This window comes from Euleptes europaea, chromosome 4, assembly GCF_029931775.1.
Source record: "Euleptes europaea isolate rEulEur1 chromosome 4, rEulEur1.hap1, whole genome shotgun sequence".
Classification (NCBI taxonomy): domain Eukaryota; kingdom Metazoa; phylum Chordata; class Lepidosauria; order Squamata; family Sphaerodactylidae; genus Euleptes; species Euleptes europaea.
Window position 1 is genome coordinate 27,920,946 of NC_079315.1, and position 19,432 is coordinate 27,940,377.

The window sequence follows — 19,432 nt, forward strand, 5'->3', positions numbered from 1 at the left end:
TCATGCTGTCTGATTGCATTTTTTTTTAAAAAATGTAATCCGTCCTGAGTCTCAGCAAGAAAAGTGGACTATAAATAAAGAAAATACATACAATTCATATGATGTGAAGAAAACAACTGATCCCATCTTTTTTTGTCTTTTCAGAGTTTCTCACACCAGGATGGTGGTAAGTCTTTCCTTTTTCCTACCTCTAATGTGTACCTACCATTCTGTGCACAGAATGCAGGGTTGGATTCCCAGGGTTGCAGGACACACACAGAGAAACAGATGTGCAGACTGGAGTGATGACAGGCATGCGGTAAATTACTGCTCCTTCCTGTTTGGCAAGCGCAGGACAGCTGAAGAAAGGAGTCGGTGTCATCCCCTTGTCCCTCCACACTCCTGTTCTCCAGCCTGCATGGCTGTTCCTTCACACATGTACCACAACCCCAGGAATGATGTTTCGGGGGGGGGGGGGCGGTCAGAAGGGGCTAAAGGAACAAAGAGGAACATGGAGACACTCTGTAAGCCTTACACCCATATATCAAGATAAGTGTTTGAATCAGCATGTCAGGTATCTAAAGCCAAGGGGCAGCCAGACTTTGCAGTAGAAGGAAATTTGGAAGGAAATCTTACTAATTTTAATAAAATTCCTAGAGGCACCTGGTTGGCCACTGTGTGAACAGACTGCTGGACTTGATGGACCTTGGTCTGATCCAGCATGGCTTTTCTTATGTTCTAATAACTCTGAAGGCACTCCACCATTCATGTCTGTGGGTCTTTGGTTGGATCCTTAAGAATACTGATTATTTTCAGGGTTAGTGAAAACAATAATGAGAGGAGGCAACTAGAAAGTGCTGTGCAACAGGAAGCTCCTAGTTGATGAGTTGTTTCCTGTTGTGGGTCCTTCTGGTTCTTTCTGCCCCTTCCCTTAGGAGGGAAGAGCATGGGATCTGAACTATGGCCAGGCAACATCAGAGACTGCCAACCACACACCAATATGTTCCTAATAGATTGTACTTTTGTGTTGGATTTTAGTTGTTGCAATGGCTGAAGAGTGGAGTAGAAATATGAGTAGTAATTAGGGTTCCCAAATGCCTGCCAATCAACTGGGCTACCCACCAACCAGCTGATGGTCAGCGGGAGGAAGCAGAAAGGAGAGAGCGATCTTTGCGCAAGCATGCGCTCCTGGCGCGATACTGTCATTTCCGGGTTTACCCAGAAGTGCCGGCATTGTGTGCTCTAGCCATTTCCTCCAAAAACTCTATGGAAACCATAGTTTTTTCAAAGGAAATGGTTAGAGCATCCCACACAATGCCGGCACTTTTAGGGTAAAAGTGACAGTATCGTGCTGGGAATGTGTGCTCATTGGCACGCACATGCAAATCACTCTCCCCAGCCCCATCCAAAAGAAACTCCCACTGGTGGGGAAAGAGGACCTGGTAACCCTAGTAGTAATGGTAGCACTGTTTTGAAAAAATAGAAGATGTACTTCCTGTTCTGATTCTGATAGTTGATCTGATATAACAGAGAACGCAGTGATCCTCATTCCTGAATATGCATGGTGAAACAACGGGAATTCTCACAGGAGCAGAGCCCTTACAAACCCGTTCCTCCAAAAATGCTTTATTAGAGCAGGAAGTAACCCTAGGTGTCTCATTTTCCACACCCTGTGGTGTGTTCCAAGCAGACACCACAGGGTCTACTTATTAGAGTTCTGTCACTCATATGAAACTGCTCATGTTGACGTAGTTTTGTGTTTCCAAAGAGTTTTCAGAGGTCAATGAAAGTTTGCCGATGAGGCCCTGGATTCGCTGGAGCATTTCTGTGGATGGAATGATTTCCACCATAGAGCATGACTTTCATGCAGAAGGAAGGAAGTCACATCCCATGCATGGAAGTCCTTTTGCCTGCAGAAGCGCTCTGGTGAATCCAACCCAGCGCTCTGTGGTGTGCAACACAAAGTGGTGTGCAAATAATTTTGTTGAGCTTTTACAGTGAAACAAGGGGGGTTGGTCAGGAACAACTATCTAAGGCATCATAGGTCTTTGAATTTGCACACAGAAGCAGAAAATAATAATACAAGAATTCCCCAGGTCTGGTTCTATTTCAGATTCTTTACTTATACTCCACAGAATTCTCTTTTTGAATTTGTGCTTTTTGATGGATGGAGCTGTAGGGTAGGCTTGTTGATAGCCCAACTCAGAAAGACTTGCAGAAACAGAGCTGGGACAGAAAGAGAGGCTTTAATCAAGCAAAAACTTCAAAGGACTCACCTCATTCGTTTGTTATAATATTACCCCGTTATTGGCGAAGATTTGTTCCCTGCCTGGCCTCCTTAGAATAAGATTAAAGCCGTCACATGACAGCGTTTCCTCGAAAATCAGTTTAATATTCTCTTGCAGTCACCCTGCTCAGAAACATTTGTACCAAATGGTTTGTCCCCTCTGCCCATGTAACGTCATTATGACATTATCATAGTTCCTGGTTTTTATTAGGGCTCCAATCTTTAATTGGTTTTGTCGAAGGCTTTCACGGTCAGAGTTCATTGTTTCTTGTAGGTTATCCGGGCTGTGTGACCGTGGTCTTGGTATTTTCTTTCCTGATGTTTCGCCAGCAGCTGTGGCAGGCATCTTCAGAGGAGTAACACTGAAGGACAGTGTCTCTCAGTGTCAAGTGTGTAGGAAGAGTAATATATAGTCAGAAAGGGGTTAGGTTTGAGCTGAATCATTGTCCTGCAAAAAGTATCAAAGGTAATGTGCTAATCATCGTCCTATAAGTATCAAGATAATGTGCTAATGAGGGTGTGGTATGTTAATATGGAACCATTGTTTCCTGAAGTTATCTGTTAATGTGTGAAATCCAAAGCTAATCCGCATGGCTATTGTGGACTGTAGTCTTTGTTAGTCTGGAGGTTTTCAGTACAGGAAGCCAAGCCTTATTCATTCTTAAACTCTCTTCTGTTAAAGTTGTGCTGATGTTTATGAATTTCAATGGCTTCTCTGTGCAATCTGACAAAATAGTTGGTAGAATTGTCCAGTCTTTCAGTGTCTTGGAATAAGACCCTGTGTCCTGTTTGTGTCAGTCCATGTTCAGCCACTGCTGATTTCTCAGGTTGGCCAAGTCTGCAGTATCTTTCATGTTCTTTTATCCTTGTTTGTATGCTGCATTTTGTGGTCCCGATGTAAACTTGTCCACAACTGCAAGGTATACGATATACTCCTGCAGAGGTGAGGGGTCTCTTTTGTCTTTTGCTGATCGTAGCATCTGTTGTATTTTCTTGGTGGGTTTAAACACTGTTTGTAGGTTATGTTTTTTCAAAAGTTTCTCCATCCTATCAGTGACTCCTTTAATAAATGGCAAGAATACCTTTCCTATGGGAGACTGTTTTTCCTGAGTTTTCTGATTTTTGTTTGGTTTAATGGCCCTTCTGATTTCATTTCTGGAACAGCCGTTTGCTAGCAGTGCGTGATTTAGATGATTAATTTCTTCCTTGAGAAACTGTGGTTCACAGATCTGTCTTGCACGGTCCATTAATGTTTTTATTATTCCTCTTCTCTGTCGGGGGTGGTGATTGGAGTTTTTGTGTTAGTAGCGATCTGTGTGAGTTGGTTTCCGGTAGACCTTGTGACCTAACTGAAAGTTTGTTTTACGGATGACAAGGGTATCAAGAAATGGGAGTGTACCCTCAATTTCCTTTTCCATGGTAAACTGAATGTTTGATCGGCAGCAAGAGAATTCCTGTTGTCCTGTCCCACTTTTTAGGGAGCAAGGGGGGCCAGGGGGGCTCGTTTCAAGACGTTTCTTGGTTCTCCGTCGGGAGTACCAAGGAGAAGCTGCGTTTCGGTCAAACCAGCCTACCGGAAGTATGTAAGGTGCCGATTCTAATGCTGTCTTTTCAAAATATTCCATGAGGAGTGGAGAGACAACAAGAATTCTATGAAAAGTAAAGCCCCCTGCTAGCAATGTAACACGCAAGGAGAGAAACACCATAAAGACCCTCAGTGCAGATCCAGAAATCATTATTCTACCAGCTGATAAAGGCAATGCCACGGTGATAATGAAAACAGAAGAATACAAAAAGAAGATTGAGGAACTTCTGGACCCTGCCACATACAAAAAACTAAAACGAGATCCAACTTGCAAAATTACCAGGAAAACTAGCATACTGATCAAGAATTCCACTCTTCATCCCGACACACACAGAAAACTATGCAAGACAGACACACAACCACCACAATTATATGGACTACCTAAAATTCATAAGGATTCCGTCCCACTCCGACCCATCGGGAGCGCCATTGGTTCCCCAACATATGAATTAGCTAGATATTTGACAACCCTCCTACATGACCACATTGGAAAAACCACTTCTTACATCAAAGATTCAACTCATTTCATCAACAAAATCAATCCGTTGAGACTCAATCCACAGGATATATTAGTCAGTTTTGATGTATCCCTCTTTACCAAGGTTCCAGTAAAAGACACAATCTCATTGATTAACCAGATTTTTCCGGAAGATATAACAGCCTTATTTCACCATTGTTTGACAAGTTATTTTCTTTTTTTTAATAATTTTTTATTATTTTTCCAGAATTATTAATCACATAGTTTAACAATTGACATAAACAATAAAAAGTAAAAACAAATAGGAAACATTGTTAAAAATATTTGTGTATAATCAAAGAAATATTGACTTCCCCTACACCTCCCTCCATCTTGTGATAAATTAGTAATCTCTTGCATAAAATTCTAATTCTGATATTGTTGCTAATATTTATTAATAGTTAGTACTATTATGTAAAAGAAAGAAAAAAGGGAAACGAAAATAAAAGAAAAAAGAAGAAAAATAGTGAATCTCACTAATAATAAATGGATTAGTATAGTAGAAAACATTTAATTACTTCCATTAAAAATTAATTATTTTGTAAGTCCTCCATTTCTCCCTAACACTCATTTAATACAGTTTATATTTCTAGTAAATTAATATCATATATGGTTCTATTTCCATTATAGCCAATCCTTTTAACTGGTTCCTTTTTAATCTCATCCAAAAGAGAAACTAGACTCTTTTAAATTAGTCCCTTTGTTCGGAATTTCCAGCATTTCCTTCTTTTCGTCATTAACAGTAAGCGTTGAAAAGCATCCTTGGAAATTGTCTTCTGCAGATAGATGATCTCCATGGTAAATCCACGTTGCAATATCTTGCATCTCAAATTCAAAGAAAAGGATCCTGACGGCCCCAGTTTTTCTACTTATTAAGTCCTCCAATCAGATGTTGAAAAGTTCATCAGGCAGATTGAAGAGACAGAGGTCAAAGTCACTCAGATTCAGATCCGTTGTTGTCAGCTGGGCTATTGCAGTTTGTTTATTGTAGTTCTCGATTTCCTTTGCAGGATTCTTCTGTTCTTCATCTTTCTTGTCAACTAGAGGGCCCTCTAGTATCACCTCTGCCCTCATTGTGATAATTTGGGTTTTTATGTCTTTAAGATTGTCTAAGATGATATCCAGTTTTTGATTAATAAGTTGGTATGAAATGTTCATCAAAGCAGAGAATTGTTCCATCTGTTTAGTCAGATATTCCATGGTTGCTTCTTCTGAGAATTTCTGTTGAAACTCAGTTGGTAAAATCCAAGCAAATATACCAGTGTAGTAAATAAAGAGGTGTTGCAGGAATCAAGGTCATAAACCTTCTGTTCCTTGTGTTCAGGAACTTGGGAGATATTTGCCAGTACACACTAATGCCACACTTTCGATTCCAAGTTCTCTGGCTCTCTTGCGATGATAGATTGTTTCCGGGAAGGATGTGGCAGGAAAGCTTTGTTTGGTTAGGGTGGGGAAGATTTCTCCTCCTCCCTCCCCTTTATACGTAGTAGCTCCTGATTGGTAACTGAAGCGTCTTTCAAAAATCTTAGTTGTTATGTCTTCCCATTGATCAAATTGATAAGATTCCTGCCGGGTTATCTGATCTTTTCTTGTTTTTAAAGTCATTTAAACATTGAGTGGGGAGATACGGATTCGACAGACGTATTTAGCAGTCTCCCGGGACTTCCAAATCCAGGTAAAACAAAAGAATTCTTTTAAACTTACTCAGATTTTAGGAGAGCAGGTATTCTTACTTCTGTATAGTTGCTTAGATGGTAGTAGATAGGGGAGAGCGATTTATAACCCCTCAAGCCAGGCAGGACTGCTACTGAATCTCTGAAGTCTTAAAACTCAGAGAGTTCAGGAGTCAAACCGCTCTTCATCGGCAGCAGGAGATTCTCTGACACCCGTTCCACTATTTAGGAATCGGGAGGGGCACATTGGCACCCCTATTTAAGACGTTTCTTGGTTCCCCGCTGGGAGCCCCCAGGGAGACACAGTGCTTCACTCAGCAGCCCTAGCGGAAGTCCTAACAAGTTATTTTCTATGGGATAAAGAATTTTATGAACAGATTGATGGAGTAGCTATGGGAAGTCCTCTCAGTCCAGTAATAGCAAACTTTTACATGGAATATTTTGAAGAGACAGCATTAGAATCGGCACCTTACAGACCTACAGTCTGGTTCAGGTTCGTAGATGATACATTTACTATTTGGAGCCATGGTGAAGAAAAATTAATGGACTTTCTAAACCATCTCAATAATATCCATCCAAACATTCAGTTTACCATGGAAAAGGAAATTGAGGGTACACTCCCATTTCTTGATACCCTTGTCATCCGTAAAACAAACTTTCAGTTAGGTCACAAGGTCTACCGGAAACCAACTCACACAGATCGCTACTAACACAAAAACTCCAACCACCACCCCCGACAGAAAAGAGGAATAATAAAAACATTAATGGACCGTGCAAGACAGATCTGTGAACCACAGTTTCTCAAGGAAGAAATTAATCATCTAAATCACGCACTGCTAGCAAATGGCTGTTCCAGAAATGAAAACAGAAGGGCCATTAAACCAAACAAAAATCAGAAAACTCAGGAAAAACAGTCTCCCATAGGAAAGGTATTCTTGCCATTTATTAAAGGAGTCACTGATAGGATGGAGAAACTTTTGAAAAAACATAACCTACAAACAGTGTTTAAACCCACCAAGAAAATACAACAGATGCTACGATCAGCAAAAGACAAAAGAGACCCCTCACCTCTGCAGGAGTATATCGTATACCTTGCAGTTGTGGACAAGTTTACATCGGGACCACAAAACGCAGCATACAAACAAGGATAAAAGAACATGAAAGATACTGCAGACTTGGCCAACCTGAGAAATCAGCAGTGGCTGAACATGGACTGACACAAACAGGACACAGGGTCTTATTCCAAGACACTGAAAGACTGGACAATTCTACCAACTATTTTGTCAGATTGCACAGAGAAGCCATTGAAATTCATAAACATCAGCACAACTTTAACAGAAGAGAGTTTAAGAATGAATAAGGCTTGGCTTCCTGTACTGAAAACCTCCAGACTAACAAAGACTACAGTCCACAATAGCCATGCGGATTAGCTTTAGATTTCACACATTAACAGATCACTTCAGGAAACAATGGTTCCATATTAACATACCACACCCTCATTAGCACATTATCTTGATACTTAAAGGACGATGATTAGCACATTACCTTTGATACTTTTTGCAGGACAATGATTCAGCTCAAACCCAACCTTTTTCTGACTATATATTACTCTTCCTACACACTTGACACTGAGAGACACTGTCCTTCAGTGTTACTCCTCTGAAGATGCCTGCCACAGCTGCTGGCGAAACGTCAGGAAAGAAAATACCAAGACCACGGTCACACAGCCCGGATAACCTACAAGAACCAATTTAATTGGTTTGGTCAATAGATTAATCAACCGAAGCTGTCCTGGTTAACACCTCTGAGCTGGTCACAGGAAAATCCAGCCATTTACATCTCTATATATTAATGCAGTGCCGTGTATTTTATCCCTTCCTTTTCCCAAGATGCCCAAGCACCGTGCACAGTTCTCATTTCCACAGTCACGTGCAATTTGCAGTTGCCAGAACTGTGCCTACATTTGCCCTTTTAAACTGAGTGAATTCCATGTCAGATTTTGCCTCTGGCTTCTAGAATGTGTTGAGAGAAATTTCCTAGCTCATGGTGTTAAGGCACTCATCTGTAAAATAAATATACTCAATATGGTCTATTTGCTCCAAGAATTACAGTCTATGAAGCCATGGTAATGGTCCATAGATTCATGGAGAGCAGCAAAATGTGTCCTCGAACGCTGCAGCAGCTCTGATGCATACTCCAGTAAGGGATGAAATAGCAAGAGCAGCATATCTGGGGAGATTTAACAGGGAATACTATGAGTCCATTATGTATTAAACAAAAAACATTTATAGACCTACCTGCCTTTCTCCCAGAAAACTGGGACCTAAAGCAAATAACAATAAAATTAATACATCATAAAAACATGAAAGGATAACCACTAAAATAGTCAGTAATAACCAATTTACACTTGTTTTTAATTTAATGTATATTAAAGTCTTTTTCTTGTGTTTCTGCGTAAGCAAGAGTTTTGAAATAGACAAGAAACATACATGAAATACTACAATGTATAGCAATCAATATAGTGTCTAAGCACACATGAAAACAAACATTACAGTCCAACCTCACATGGGGGTAAATAAGACAGAGAAATCCAACAAGATGTGAAGAATACTGGTGGTCAGGTAAGTGTGGATGCTGAACAATAATCCAAAATGGATCAAAAGGTCAAAAAGAGATCAAAGAAGGATAAGGTTGTTCCGGTACAAATTAGGAGTCCGTTTCTGCCAAAGGCTTCATCAGTCATTCGATCTCAGAAGAGTCTGTGCATAGTATTCAATTCTTTCATAGGACATTTAAGCCCCTTGCCATATTAGATTCAAAGCATCGCACTTGATTACGCCAAGACTGATGGTAGGACTAATGAAGCCTTTGGCAGAAACGGACTCCTAATTTGTATCCAGAACAACCGTCTCCTTCTTTGATATCTTTTGGACCTTTTGATCCATTTTGGATTATTGTTCAGCATCCACACTTACCTGGCCACCAGTAATCTTATCTTGTTGCATTTATCTGTTTTATTTACCCCCACGTGAGGTTGGACTATAATTTTTGCTTACCTGTGTGCTTAGGCACTATATAGATTGCTATACATTGTAGTATTTCATGTATGTTTCTTATCTATTTCATTACATATTGTTCCATTTTTTAGCCTAGTGTTGTTATTTTCATTCAGACATTGCTTTTTACAACATTATTTATCATTTTTTACTTGTATGCAAGAGTTCTACCACAAGTGGAAATTTTGTGTTTGATCCAACCCAACAGGCTCAAAGATCAACTTAGATTATTTAAAGTCACCATTAATCTCTTTTTGTTTTTTAAAAAAATACTTTTCTCCACTAAAAAGAGAAGAAATTGAAATCCAAGCAGTAAAAAAAAAAAACCATCCAGATCATTCATCAAAAAAACTTTTTACCAATCTTTGGAAGGTTATCAGAGGGAACGTGGTGAGCTTCCTTGCAAAAAGGAAGTCCACAATGACAGTGCAAACACTGAAAAGGCCCTGCATCTCGTAGCCACTTTCCTATTGTCAGCAGTTTGAGGCATCTTAAGCAAGGCCTCATTCAAGGATCAAGGTGATCAAGGAAGTGTGTATGGGAAAGATGCTGGCGTTGCCAGTGTGCATTCAGATGCTGAAGGCCTTTAAAGATGGTGGGCTGCCCTTTGGATGGATGGCCGTTGCTCTGCTTAATATTTTTAGAACACTTGAAAACCTTCTGAGGGCAGAAAACATGATGAAATTGTGCTATGTTAAAGCACCATGCAATTAAGCTGTGATATCAAACTGAATACAAATAATATTTACCAGCTCCCATTTCCACTGCAGAAACTAATGAAAGTCCTGCTGGCTTAAAAACAGAAAGCCAACATCATAAATAAATAGCATCTTTCATTGCACTGGAAAAGATTAGAACCCACATGTTGGAGATAAACACATCTCATTTGAGTTTAGGGATACAGGGCACGTTATTGCTTCTTCGTGTTATACAAGGTTAATTACTTTATTTTTTCCCCATTTATTTTATTTTTCAAGGTCACTGACCTGATAAAAATCTAGAACCTCCTGACCACAGGGTTTAGCGCATGTACAACTAGCAACGGTTTAGTCATCTGGTCTTGTTCCTTCCAATCTCAGCCAGTCTATTGAATGGCAGTCAAAGTACAATGACTCTGCATTTTGCTTGCTTTGATCCAATTATCCGGCACAAAGCTTCTGATGTCTATTGTTTGAGGTGATCATCGCACTCTGCTGCCTAAGCATCAGAGCCTTTGGGGTCCACAGGGTTGTGTCTAACTTTATTCCCTGTTCTCTTGACAATCAGATGCGGTGAAATACATTTATTCCCAGATCCCTGAACTCCCAACCTTCTTTTCACGAACGACGGAGGATCCAGGTCCTGGGAAGGACAGGACAAACAGGGTGACTGGTAAGTCTCAAAAGAGCATGGTTTATTCTTTCAGCCAAGGCAGCAGACGTGATCTTTTAAAAATATATTAGATTTCCTGGGATGAGTGCCCAGCTGTGTTTTATACGGGAGGAAACAGTTAACGGCTTGGCCTTTTGCACATAACCCAGTGAGCTGGTTAAATGCTTCCCTGGGTTGTATCTTTCAAGACGCAAAAAATTCAAGCCATAGTCACAGTGGCTGAAAGTTGAATGAGCTGTCATGGGTAGAAGATATTTCCCAGACGTAAACAAGCAGTCCAGAAGAAAACAGATGGCTTTGTTGGCTAGGTTTTTTTTTTTAGCGTTGCAAGAATAGGAACGAGCCTGTGACTAAGATTATTGTGCGAAGTTTAACAATAACCTGATGCTGAAAGAAGTGGATAGGGATCTGCGGGTACTAGGCAGAGAATGTTAACCATACTTATGGCCCACTGTACTCAATGGGGATTTGGTGTGCATACTTAATCCCATTTTTAATAGGGCTTTTATCCAAGGAAGTGTACCCAACACTGCTGCTTAAGACCCCATTGATGGACTCTGTATCCAGCTCATTTTGTTGCCCTCAGTGATTTGTTACATTCTCCAAGACTGTAGATGGTGGTGGAAAGTGCAGTCAAATCGCAGGTGACTTACGGCGACCCCATAGGGTTTTCAAGGCAAGAGGCAGACAGAGGTGGTTTAGCCATTGCCTGTCTCTGCATAGCAACTCTGGACTTCCTTGGTGGTGTCCCATTCAAGCATTAACCAGGGGCAACTCCGCTTAGCTTCCAAGATCTGATAAGGCAAGGCTAGCCTGGATCTTCCAATTCAGAAGAGGTCAGAGGAGCCTTTAGATAGGTCACCATATATATTGAAATATTTTTTGTGCCTATGTTTTATTTAAGTACTGCCAGTTCTAAGAACTGGCACTGCACACCTAGCAATTTTTATATCAATCAACCAATCAAGTTTTATTTCGATACCATATCAGCTCTGAATAAAAATCAAAGTTAGGTTAAAATAATAAAATAAAATAATAAAAGTTGATGATTCTGGGAGAGATGATTTGAAGAAGAGGAGGAAAGATCTTCTATGGGGAAAGGTTTTCAATCAGCCGTTTACGAATCCCACTAGACTGGAGGCAAAATTTGGCTACTTGAGTGGTTATCTCCCCAAGAGGAGTCTGCTAAGAGAAGGGAAACTTTAGCTTCTTCCGATCTCCCAGGAAAGGATGACAACGTGGGGAGAATTTTTATATGGAAAACAATGTGTTATCTGTTTACTGCTGTCAATGGAAATCTAGTCTGCTGTGATTAGAATGTCCTTCCCTACTTTATCATCCTCATAAACTGCCCCAGCTGTGCACTTAGGCTGACAGATGTAGTGTGTGATCTTGGTAATAATGGATCGAGTCAGGGGGAACATCAACGATCAGGTAGATTGCCATTGGAAGGGCTAATAATCACATCAGTGATTGCTCATTAAATTTGTCAGCGAATGCATATCTGGGGTCAGAATGCTGGAAATTCACGTAGGGGAAGAATGAATTGTAAGAACTAGGATGATTTCACAGATTCCTGTCTTTTAAAAGCCTATTCAGATGTCAAGACAGGCTGCATAGCTTGGCTGGGGACTTCTGATCCAAGCAGTCTTTGTGGGAACTGATTACATCCTGCCATGATAAATACATAGGTTCTGTAGAGACTCTTCTAGAGCAGGAAACCACTTCAGGGGAAAGCAGTAGAGTGGTCTTGTCTTCCGTTACACGCACAGTATGATATTAAGTTGTTCAGTACAAAAGGTGGACAATGCAAGCATATTTCCATGACTGGACATGTACTTTTCCATCTGCAGCATATTTATAAAATGGAAAATCACAGTCTTAGAATTTTTGTATACCATCCCAAAGTTATGTGTGCTGTCTCATTACAATATATTCTAGCACATGTAGTGGAAATGAAAACAATCATCATGAAAAAGACAAAAGACTGACTACATTCATAAGGCTAAAATGGGAAAATGACATAATACCCATCTAGAAAGGAACACTAGCATTAAATAATGGTACATCTGGCTGGGAGGGAAGGAATGTATATGTTTCTATTCCCTATATCAATTAACTAAAACTGCTGTTTTAACATTCTTCATACGCAGTCCTAAATACAGCTTGCAAGCCTGGTTGATATGTATTTCTTTTCCTATCAAGATTCTATACAAATGTTTTTAACAACTGGCAAAAGGCCAGCCATTCAATCCAAATATATCCATTTCATAGAATCATAAGAGTTGGAAGGGGTCATACAGGCCATCTAGTCCAACCCCCTGCTTAATGCAGGATCCACCTAGAGCATCCCTGACAAGTGTTTGTCCAGCCTCTGCTTAAAGACTGCCAGTGAGGGGAAGCTCACTACCTCCCCAGGAAGCTGATTCCACTGTTGAACAACTATAAAAAAAAAAAAAAATCCCTAATATCCAGCCAGTACCTTTCAGCCTGTAATTTAAACCCATTATTGCAAGTCCTATCCTCTGCTACGAACAGGAACAGCTCCCTGCCCTCCTCTAAGTGACAGACCTTTAAATACTTAAAGCACTGGTTCCTAACCGGGGGTCCGTGGACCCCCAGGGGTCCCCGAGAACTAAATTAAAGTCCACGAAACAAAGTTAATAATAAATTAATATTTTCAATTAAAAGTTCTCTATTATAAAAATATATTTTCAAATATTATTCTAAGTTTAATGTTTAACTAACAGTTATGATTAAAGTTTATTCTCAAATTCTCGGAATTTTTATTTTGAACCTTGGGGTCCCTGCACCGAACAAAGAAGTCCTAGTGGTCCCTGGTCAAAAAAAGGTTGGGAACCACTGACTTAAAGAGAGCAATCTTTCTCTCTTTAACTATTGCTGATGCACATGCACATAATATTCTAAGTCAGGGGTTGGCAAACTCATTAGTCAACAGAGCCAAATATCAACAGTACAACGATTGAGATTTCTTTTGAGAGCCAAATTTCTTAAACTTAAACTATATAGGTAGGTACACTGTTTATTAACTTAATAAACTTTAATTAAAGTTTTAAGTCTTAATTAAACTATAGGTACACTGAATAAAACTTGATATCATACTTAATAATGATCTTATTTATTCCTCTCTTAGCAAGCTCTTGACTAACTACAAAACTTGCAATATTAACATTGCAATATTAAATGCAGAACTTGCTATACCGTATATACCCGTGTATAAGCCGACCAGCGTATAAGCCGAGGTGCCTAATTTCTCCCCAAAAATGGGAAAAAATTAGGCACCCGCGTATAAGCCGAGGGTCGGCTTATAACCCCTCCCCCCCCCGCAGACTTACCTGACCGGGCTCCTGGGAGCAAGCGGCGCGGGCCTGGTGGCGGCGGTGGTGCACCCGGCAGGGGCCGGGGCAGCCTCCCTGCAGTTGCAGGAGGCCGCCCCAGGCCGCTCCCGGCCCCAGGAAGCGGCGGCGCGGCCGGGTGGGGGCCGGGGCAGCCTCCGTGCAGTTGCAGGAGGCCGTCCCAGGCCGCTCCCGGCCCCAGGAAGCGGCGGCGCGGCCGGGCAGGGGCTGGGGCAGCCTCCGTGCAGCCGCAGGGGGCCGTCCCAGGCCGCTCCCGGCCCCAGGAAGCGGCGGCAGGGCCGGGCGGAGGCCGGGGCAGCCTCCGTGCAGCCGCAGGAGGCCGCCCCAGGCCGCTCCCGGCCACAGGAAGCGGCGGTGCGGCCGGGCGGGGGGGGGGGCTCCGTGCAGCCGCAGGAGGCCACTCCCGGCGGCAGAAAACGACGCGGGCCCGGCGGCAGTAAGTTCCCCCCTCCCTCCTCCCTCCCCCCTTCCCCCTCTACCGTATTGACCCGCGTATAAGCCGAGGCCGGCTTTTTCAGCCCTTTTTTTGGGCTGAAAAACTCGGCTTATACGCGAGTATATACGGTAAGTTACATTGCATTAAAAACTATCTTAGTGGTAAATAATGCAAGAGTAGATTGAAATGTAATATGAGTGAATAGGGTACTTTTTTTAAGCCTTGCAATTTTAGGAAATCCTAGATACCAAAATTTAAAGTTAACAGAACTCCAACTAGGACTAGATATAGTCCACCTGCCATCACATATTCGAAACTAAACTCTGCAACATTTACAGAAGTTTTCAATGTTTTCAGATCTGAATCCACATCTAACACAAACCCTCAATAACATGAACAAATTTTACTTTTTAAACCTTATGTATTAAGCTTTTCCCACTGCAATCATTTGCTTTTTCTTTCTCTCTCTCTCTGCACCTCGCACTTCTCTTCATTCTCCTTTATAAATATTTTTTAAAGGAGAATGAAGAGAAAATGGTGTTAGTGACAAAATGTCAGATGTAATGCATTTGAAGCTAGGTCACAGCCTAGTTGTGGGTCAGGAGACACCAATTCATAATTACTAAGACACCATCAAGATAAAATCTGCAATAAGGCTGGTGTGACCAAAACAAATTTCCCATTTTTACAGACCTCCAGAACAAAAGGGAGGAGGTAAATCAAGCAGTTTTGGGAATTACAAAATCCAGTGAACCTATTTAAGTTACCTTTTTTTTGGCGGGGGGGTCCCAATATGCACGAAAGAGAGTGAATGCAAGAACTAGGTAGATTGGAACCAGAGTCCCAAAACACATTAAAATGAGGCGTTTCTCATCTCCTGTCACTCTTACACGGAGAAAGGCGGAGGGGAAGAGCAGAAAGGTAGTCTAAAAAACGAACTTTACAATTATGGGGTTTGGTTTTAAGAAACCAAGTGAGTTAGTTTGACGGTGACAAAAGTTCACGTGGACAGCTGACCCCATTCCTGCCTTTGGCCAGGTACGAGAGGTGGAGGAGAAAGAGGAAAACACGCATGCTGGATTCCCCCCTCCCCCCCAAAAAAAAGATCCAGCAGGGGAGGAAAAGTGGTCTGGCCAGCAGGAAAGGGGTCCGCACCACTCACCCCCCTCCCTTTCCGCAGGCCCGCCTCCACTGCGAGGCGACTGTCGGGGGAACAAGGCGCCGTTCCCACCGAGGACGGCCAAGAGCCACCGCCCACACAGGACCTTTCGCCCACACAGGGTCATCGGCGACGGAGGGAGAAGACGCTCCAAGAACGGGCCGGCCCGCGACCCGCGAAGAAAGGGCAGCCCTGAAGCCGGGAAACGGGCCGGCTGGCAAGCGGCGCCCTGCCGCTGCCACCTCAAAGGCCCAACGGCCATCTGGGAAGCGGGTGAGCCCACCCAGGGTGGGGCCGGGGAGGGCTATGCGTCCCCGGCCGGGGATTAGAGAGGGCTGACGTAAGCCTCTCTCTCTCCTTATATGGGCTCGGGGGCGGGACCTGGGTCATTTGTGGCAGAGCTGCACTCAAGGACCCAAAGAGCCGCATGCGGCTCTCGAGCCGCAGTTTGTTGACCCCTGTTCTAAGTGGAAGCCAGACCTAATTCATGTAAAAGTAGCCCATCTAATTTGACCCTAAGTAGGTAGATTGTTTTGACACGTAGCATGGAAATCTCATGAGCTAGGACTACACCAGTGTGCGTGATTTGATAATACTGCAGGACTGTACCATATAACTGAACATGTCCAGGACAAACATATTTTAATGAAGAGGCGTGGTGATCTTCACATTTAGGTTTCATTTTGGCAATGATGCCAATTATATGAGGGGCTTTGAAACACAAGGAGCAGAATTTAGCTAGTGTGTAGGTGCTCCTTGTGCAAGCCTCTGTGGAGATTTCTTCTTCGGTCACCAAAGGAAGGCTCAAGGCAGCTGACCTTGTGTCTCAACAGCAGTATAATGACTCCAGATAATTAGCTGCACCTGCTGGTGCAGCAAGGAGAAACTGACACAAGGCTGCTGTTTTGGGCAGAAATCCTTCATTTCACAGAGCCACTTATAATGCCATCCTAAACCAAGCTGACTTAAGGGGTGCCTAGGATGGTACTGTTAGAGTTGTACATTATGCTCCCTTTTGGCTGCTAATCCATAAACCCTTTGTGATACCCGTGGCTTTAATAACTCTTCCTACTTGGTACTGATTAAATTAGCTGTTAACCTTTCAGGATACAAGTGGAATGCATTCTGCTGAAGTCACTGGGGGGAAAGAACAGGAGCAGATAGTATAGCTAATGAGCTATCTTGAAAAGAGATGCTAAATTCTTAACCAAAAGGGTCATTTCTGAATATTATTTTGCCTTAGCAAGATCAAATCCCATTAGGGTTTTTGAGCCATTGCTGACACTCCTTTCTTCCTCTGGGACTGTTTTGCTTTGGTTTAGTGCAGCTGAAAATCTTGTGCAGCTGAAAATCTTGCAGAATTAAGACTCAGATCCTAATTGCAGCTTCTTCTTGGCTAAAGAGATATAAATATTAATAATAATTGTGTGCCTTCAAGTCACAACCAATTCCCAGTGACCCAAGGACCATGGGGTCTTTAAGGCAAGAGATGAACAGAGGTGGTTTGCCATTGCCTTCCACTGCATAGCAACCCTGTCTTCCTTGGTGGTCTCCTATACAAGTACTAACCATGGCCAACACTGTTTAGCTTCCAGGCTCTGATGAGATCAAGGCTATTCAAGAGAAGAACCTTCACATGAGGGACCTCTGGGATATTTAGACTGAAGCTGTAGGAGGAATTAAGACCTGTGGTATTCAGTGAGTTTTAATTATGAGTTGGACGCATTTAGCACTGGGATGTGTACTGATATATCTTTGAAGCAAGTTTAGATGCATGCTGTGGTTTTATATTAGCAGAATCAGCAGATTGGTATAGCGGGAGTGTTCTTGTCCCCCCAGCCTAGAGACTGATCGCTCAAAAGCTGCCACCACTGTGTTCTTAGTGTCAGCTCTATGTTCACCAGCTAAATCCCACAAAACGACTCTTAGGCAGGTGTTCCATAAGAAGCAGATTTAATGAGAAATAGGCACAGTGAATGGCAGAATATGACTTGGAAATAAGCAATGAGTCTAATGGGAAACTACTGAGGGTGCAGGAAATATAACAGAAAGCAAACTTTTGGAACGGTTCTTGGTTGCCACGGCAACTCAGATAAGCCCCTTCTTCCCAGGGCCCAGTTTCCAGAATAGAACAGAGTACAGACATAACAATACAGACGATGTACCACAACACAGAGACCTTGGGACTAGCACCTGGCAAGCCCCTGAACAACAGGCCGGTGCCTGAGATTCTGCCCCCTCTAAGAACCCCCTCCCCCCACGTCAGATGGAGAGGGACGTTCTGGGTACGACGCATGGAATTGGCGTACCAACCTTGGGGCGGAGACGTGATGATGCGCCACCCACTCATCATAAGCAGGGCCAAAATGTTTCCAACAAACCAGGTATTGAAGCCCCCCCACCCCCGTGGACACGAGAATCAAGGATTTTGGAGACTTAAAAATGTTCTTCCCCACTCACTACGCTAGGTACTTCTGGGGGGTCTTCGGGGTGCCACTCGGGCGAGGGGACATGTTTCAAAAGACTTACATGGAAAACGGGATGGACCTTTCTCAGAGTCTTAGGCAGAACGAGTTCCACCGTTACAGGATTGATGATTCTAGCTATGGGAAAAGGGCCAATGAATCTTTCACTGAGTTTCTTGCTTGGACGCAGGGACCGCACGTTTTTGGTGGACAAGTAAACTAAGTCCCCCACCTTGAGCTCCCACCCTGGGGAACGATGCTTATCAGCTTGGGCTTTATATCTTTGCTTAGCCTGTTCCAAATTCTTCTGTAACCACGGCCAAGTGGTTTGAATTGTGTGCACCCACTCAGAAACATCTGCACCTCCCTCCTCCCTTGAAACATCCACACTGCCCAGGGGGTCGAACTCTTTCCCATACACAATGCGAAATGGGCTGAAACCTGTAGACTGATGCACAGCATTGTTGTAGGCATATTCTGCTAAGGGTAAGAGATCTACCCAGTCATCTTGATGGTAATTTACATAACATTGTAAATAACATTCTAACAGAGCATTAACCCGTTCAGTCTGTCCATCGGTCTGAGGGTGAAACGCACTTGACAGCCCCTGCTCCACCTCCACCAATTTGAGAAAAGCCCTCCAAAATTTGGCTACCTATTGAGGCCCACGATCAGAGAGCACCTTGCGCGGAAAAGAATGATATTTAAAGACATGTGACACAAATAAGCGAACCAAATGCACCTGTTTTGAAAATAGATCCGTTACCACCCACAGTACCATTTTCCCTTTACTGAGAGGGAGATCAGTCATAAAATCCATTGCAATAACTTCCCATGGTCCGGAGGGAGTTTCTAGAGGCCGCAACAATCCAGGCAGTTTTCCCAGGAGCCGTTTTGAAGTGGCGCAGATGGGACAACTGCGAATGAACAAGTCTAAGTCTGATCGCATTTTTGGCCACCAAAATTGTCGCCGGAGGAGGTGCAGTGTTTTAACAAACCCAAAATGTCTTGCAGTCTTTGCTCTGTGCGCAAGGTGCAACACCTCCCTCCGGAGTACTTCCGGTACATATAGTTTAGTATTTTTGAGATAGAGTTCTCCGCGCTGGTCAAGTTCCGTGGGGAGAGTACTGGCCGAACGCTCAGCTTGATACCCTTGGATTAAGGTGTCCCTGAAAGAAACGGGCAGTCCCTCTAGGAGTGGATTGCCAGGAGCTGGGTTAGACAGTTCGAGAAGCCCTCTGGGTGAAGAGCTAGCGGGCACTTCCCCTGGCGCTATCGTCGGCAGCGTTGGGGGAAGGGGGTGAGCGGTTTCGGTGAGTTAGAGGGTGTTTTGGTGACTTCTAGGGAGCGTTATGTTTGAGCCCAGGTCTGCACGGCCAACGTGGGCAGTCCCCTCTGTGCCGGAGTGAACAAAGACTCCAGGGGGCGCTCTAGCTTATTGGGATACTGGGGAAGCCGGGACAAAGCATCTGCTAGCTGGTTTTGCTTCCCTGGAACGTGTTTTATTACAAACTGAAATCTTGGAAA

General features: G+C 43.0%; 1 protein-coding gene across 5 annotated transcripts in view; it reads left to right on the forward strand.

The window, feature by feature from the left end:
• The window catches only part of PALM2AKAP2 (PALM2 and AKAP2 fusion), a 356,481-nt gene that overhangs the window by 164,864 nt on the left and 172,185 nt on the right, over positions 1-19,432 (forward strand). For 4 of the 5 annotated variants that reach the window (XM_056848165.1, XM_056848160.1, XM_056848159.1 and 1 more), the window contains 2 exons: positions 145-166; positions 10,364-10,468. In XM_056848165.1, coding sequence (XP_056704143.1) covers positions 145-166; positions 10,364-10,468 — 127 coding nt within the window. The remainder of the gene's footprint in view (positions 1-144; positions 167-10,363; positions 10,469-19,432) is intronic. The other variant, XM_056848162.1, reaches the window with a different exon arrangement.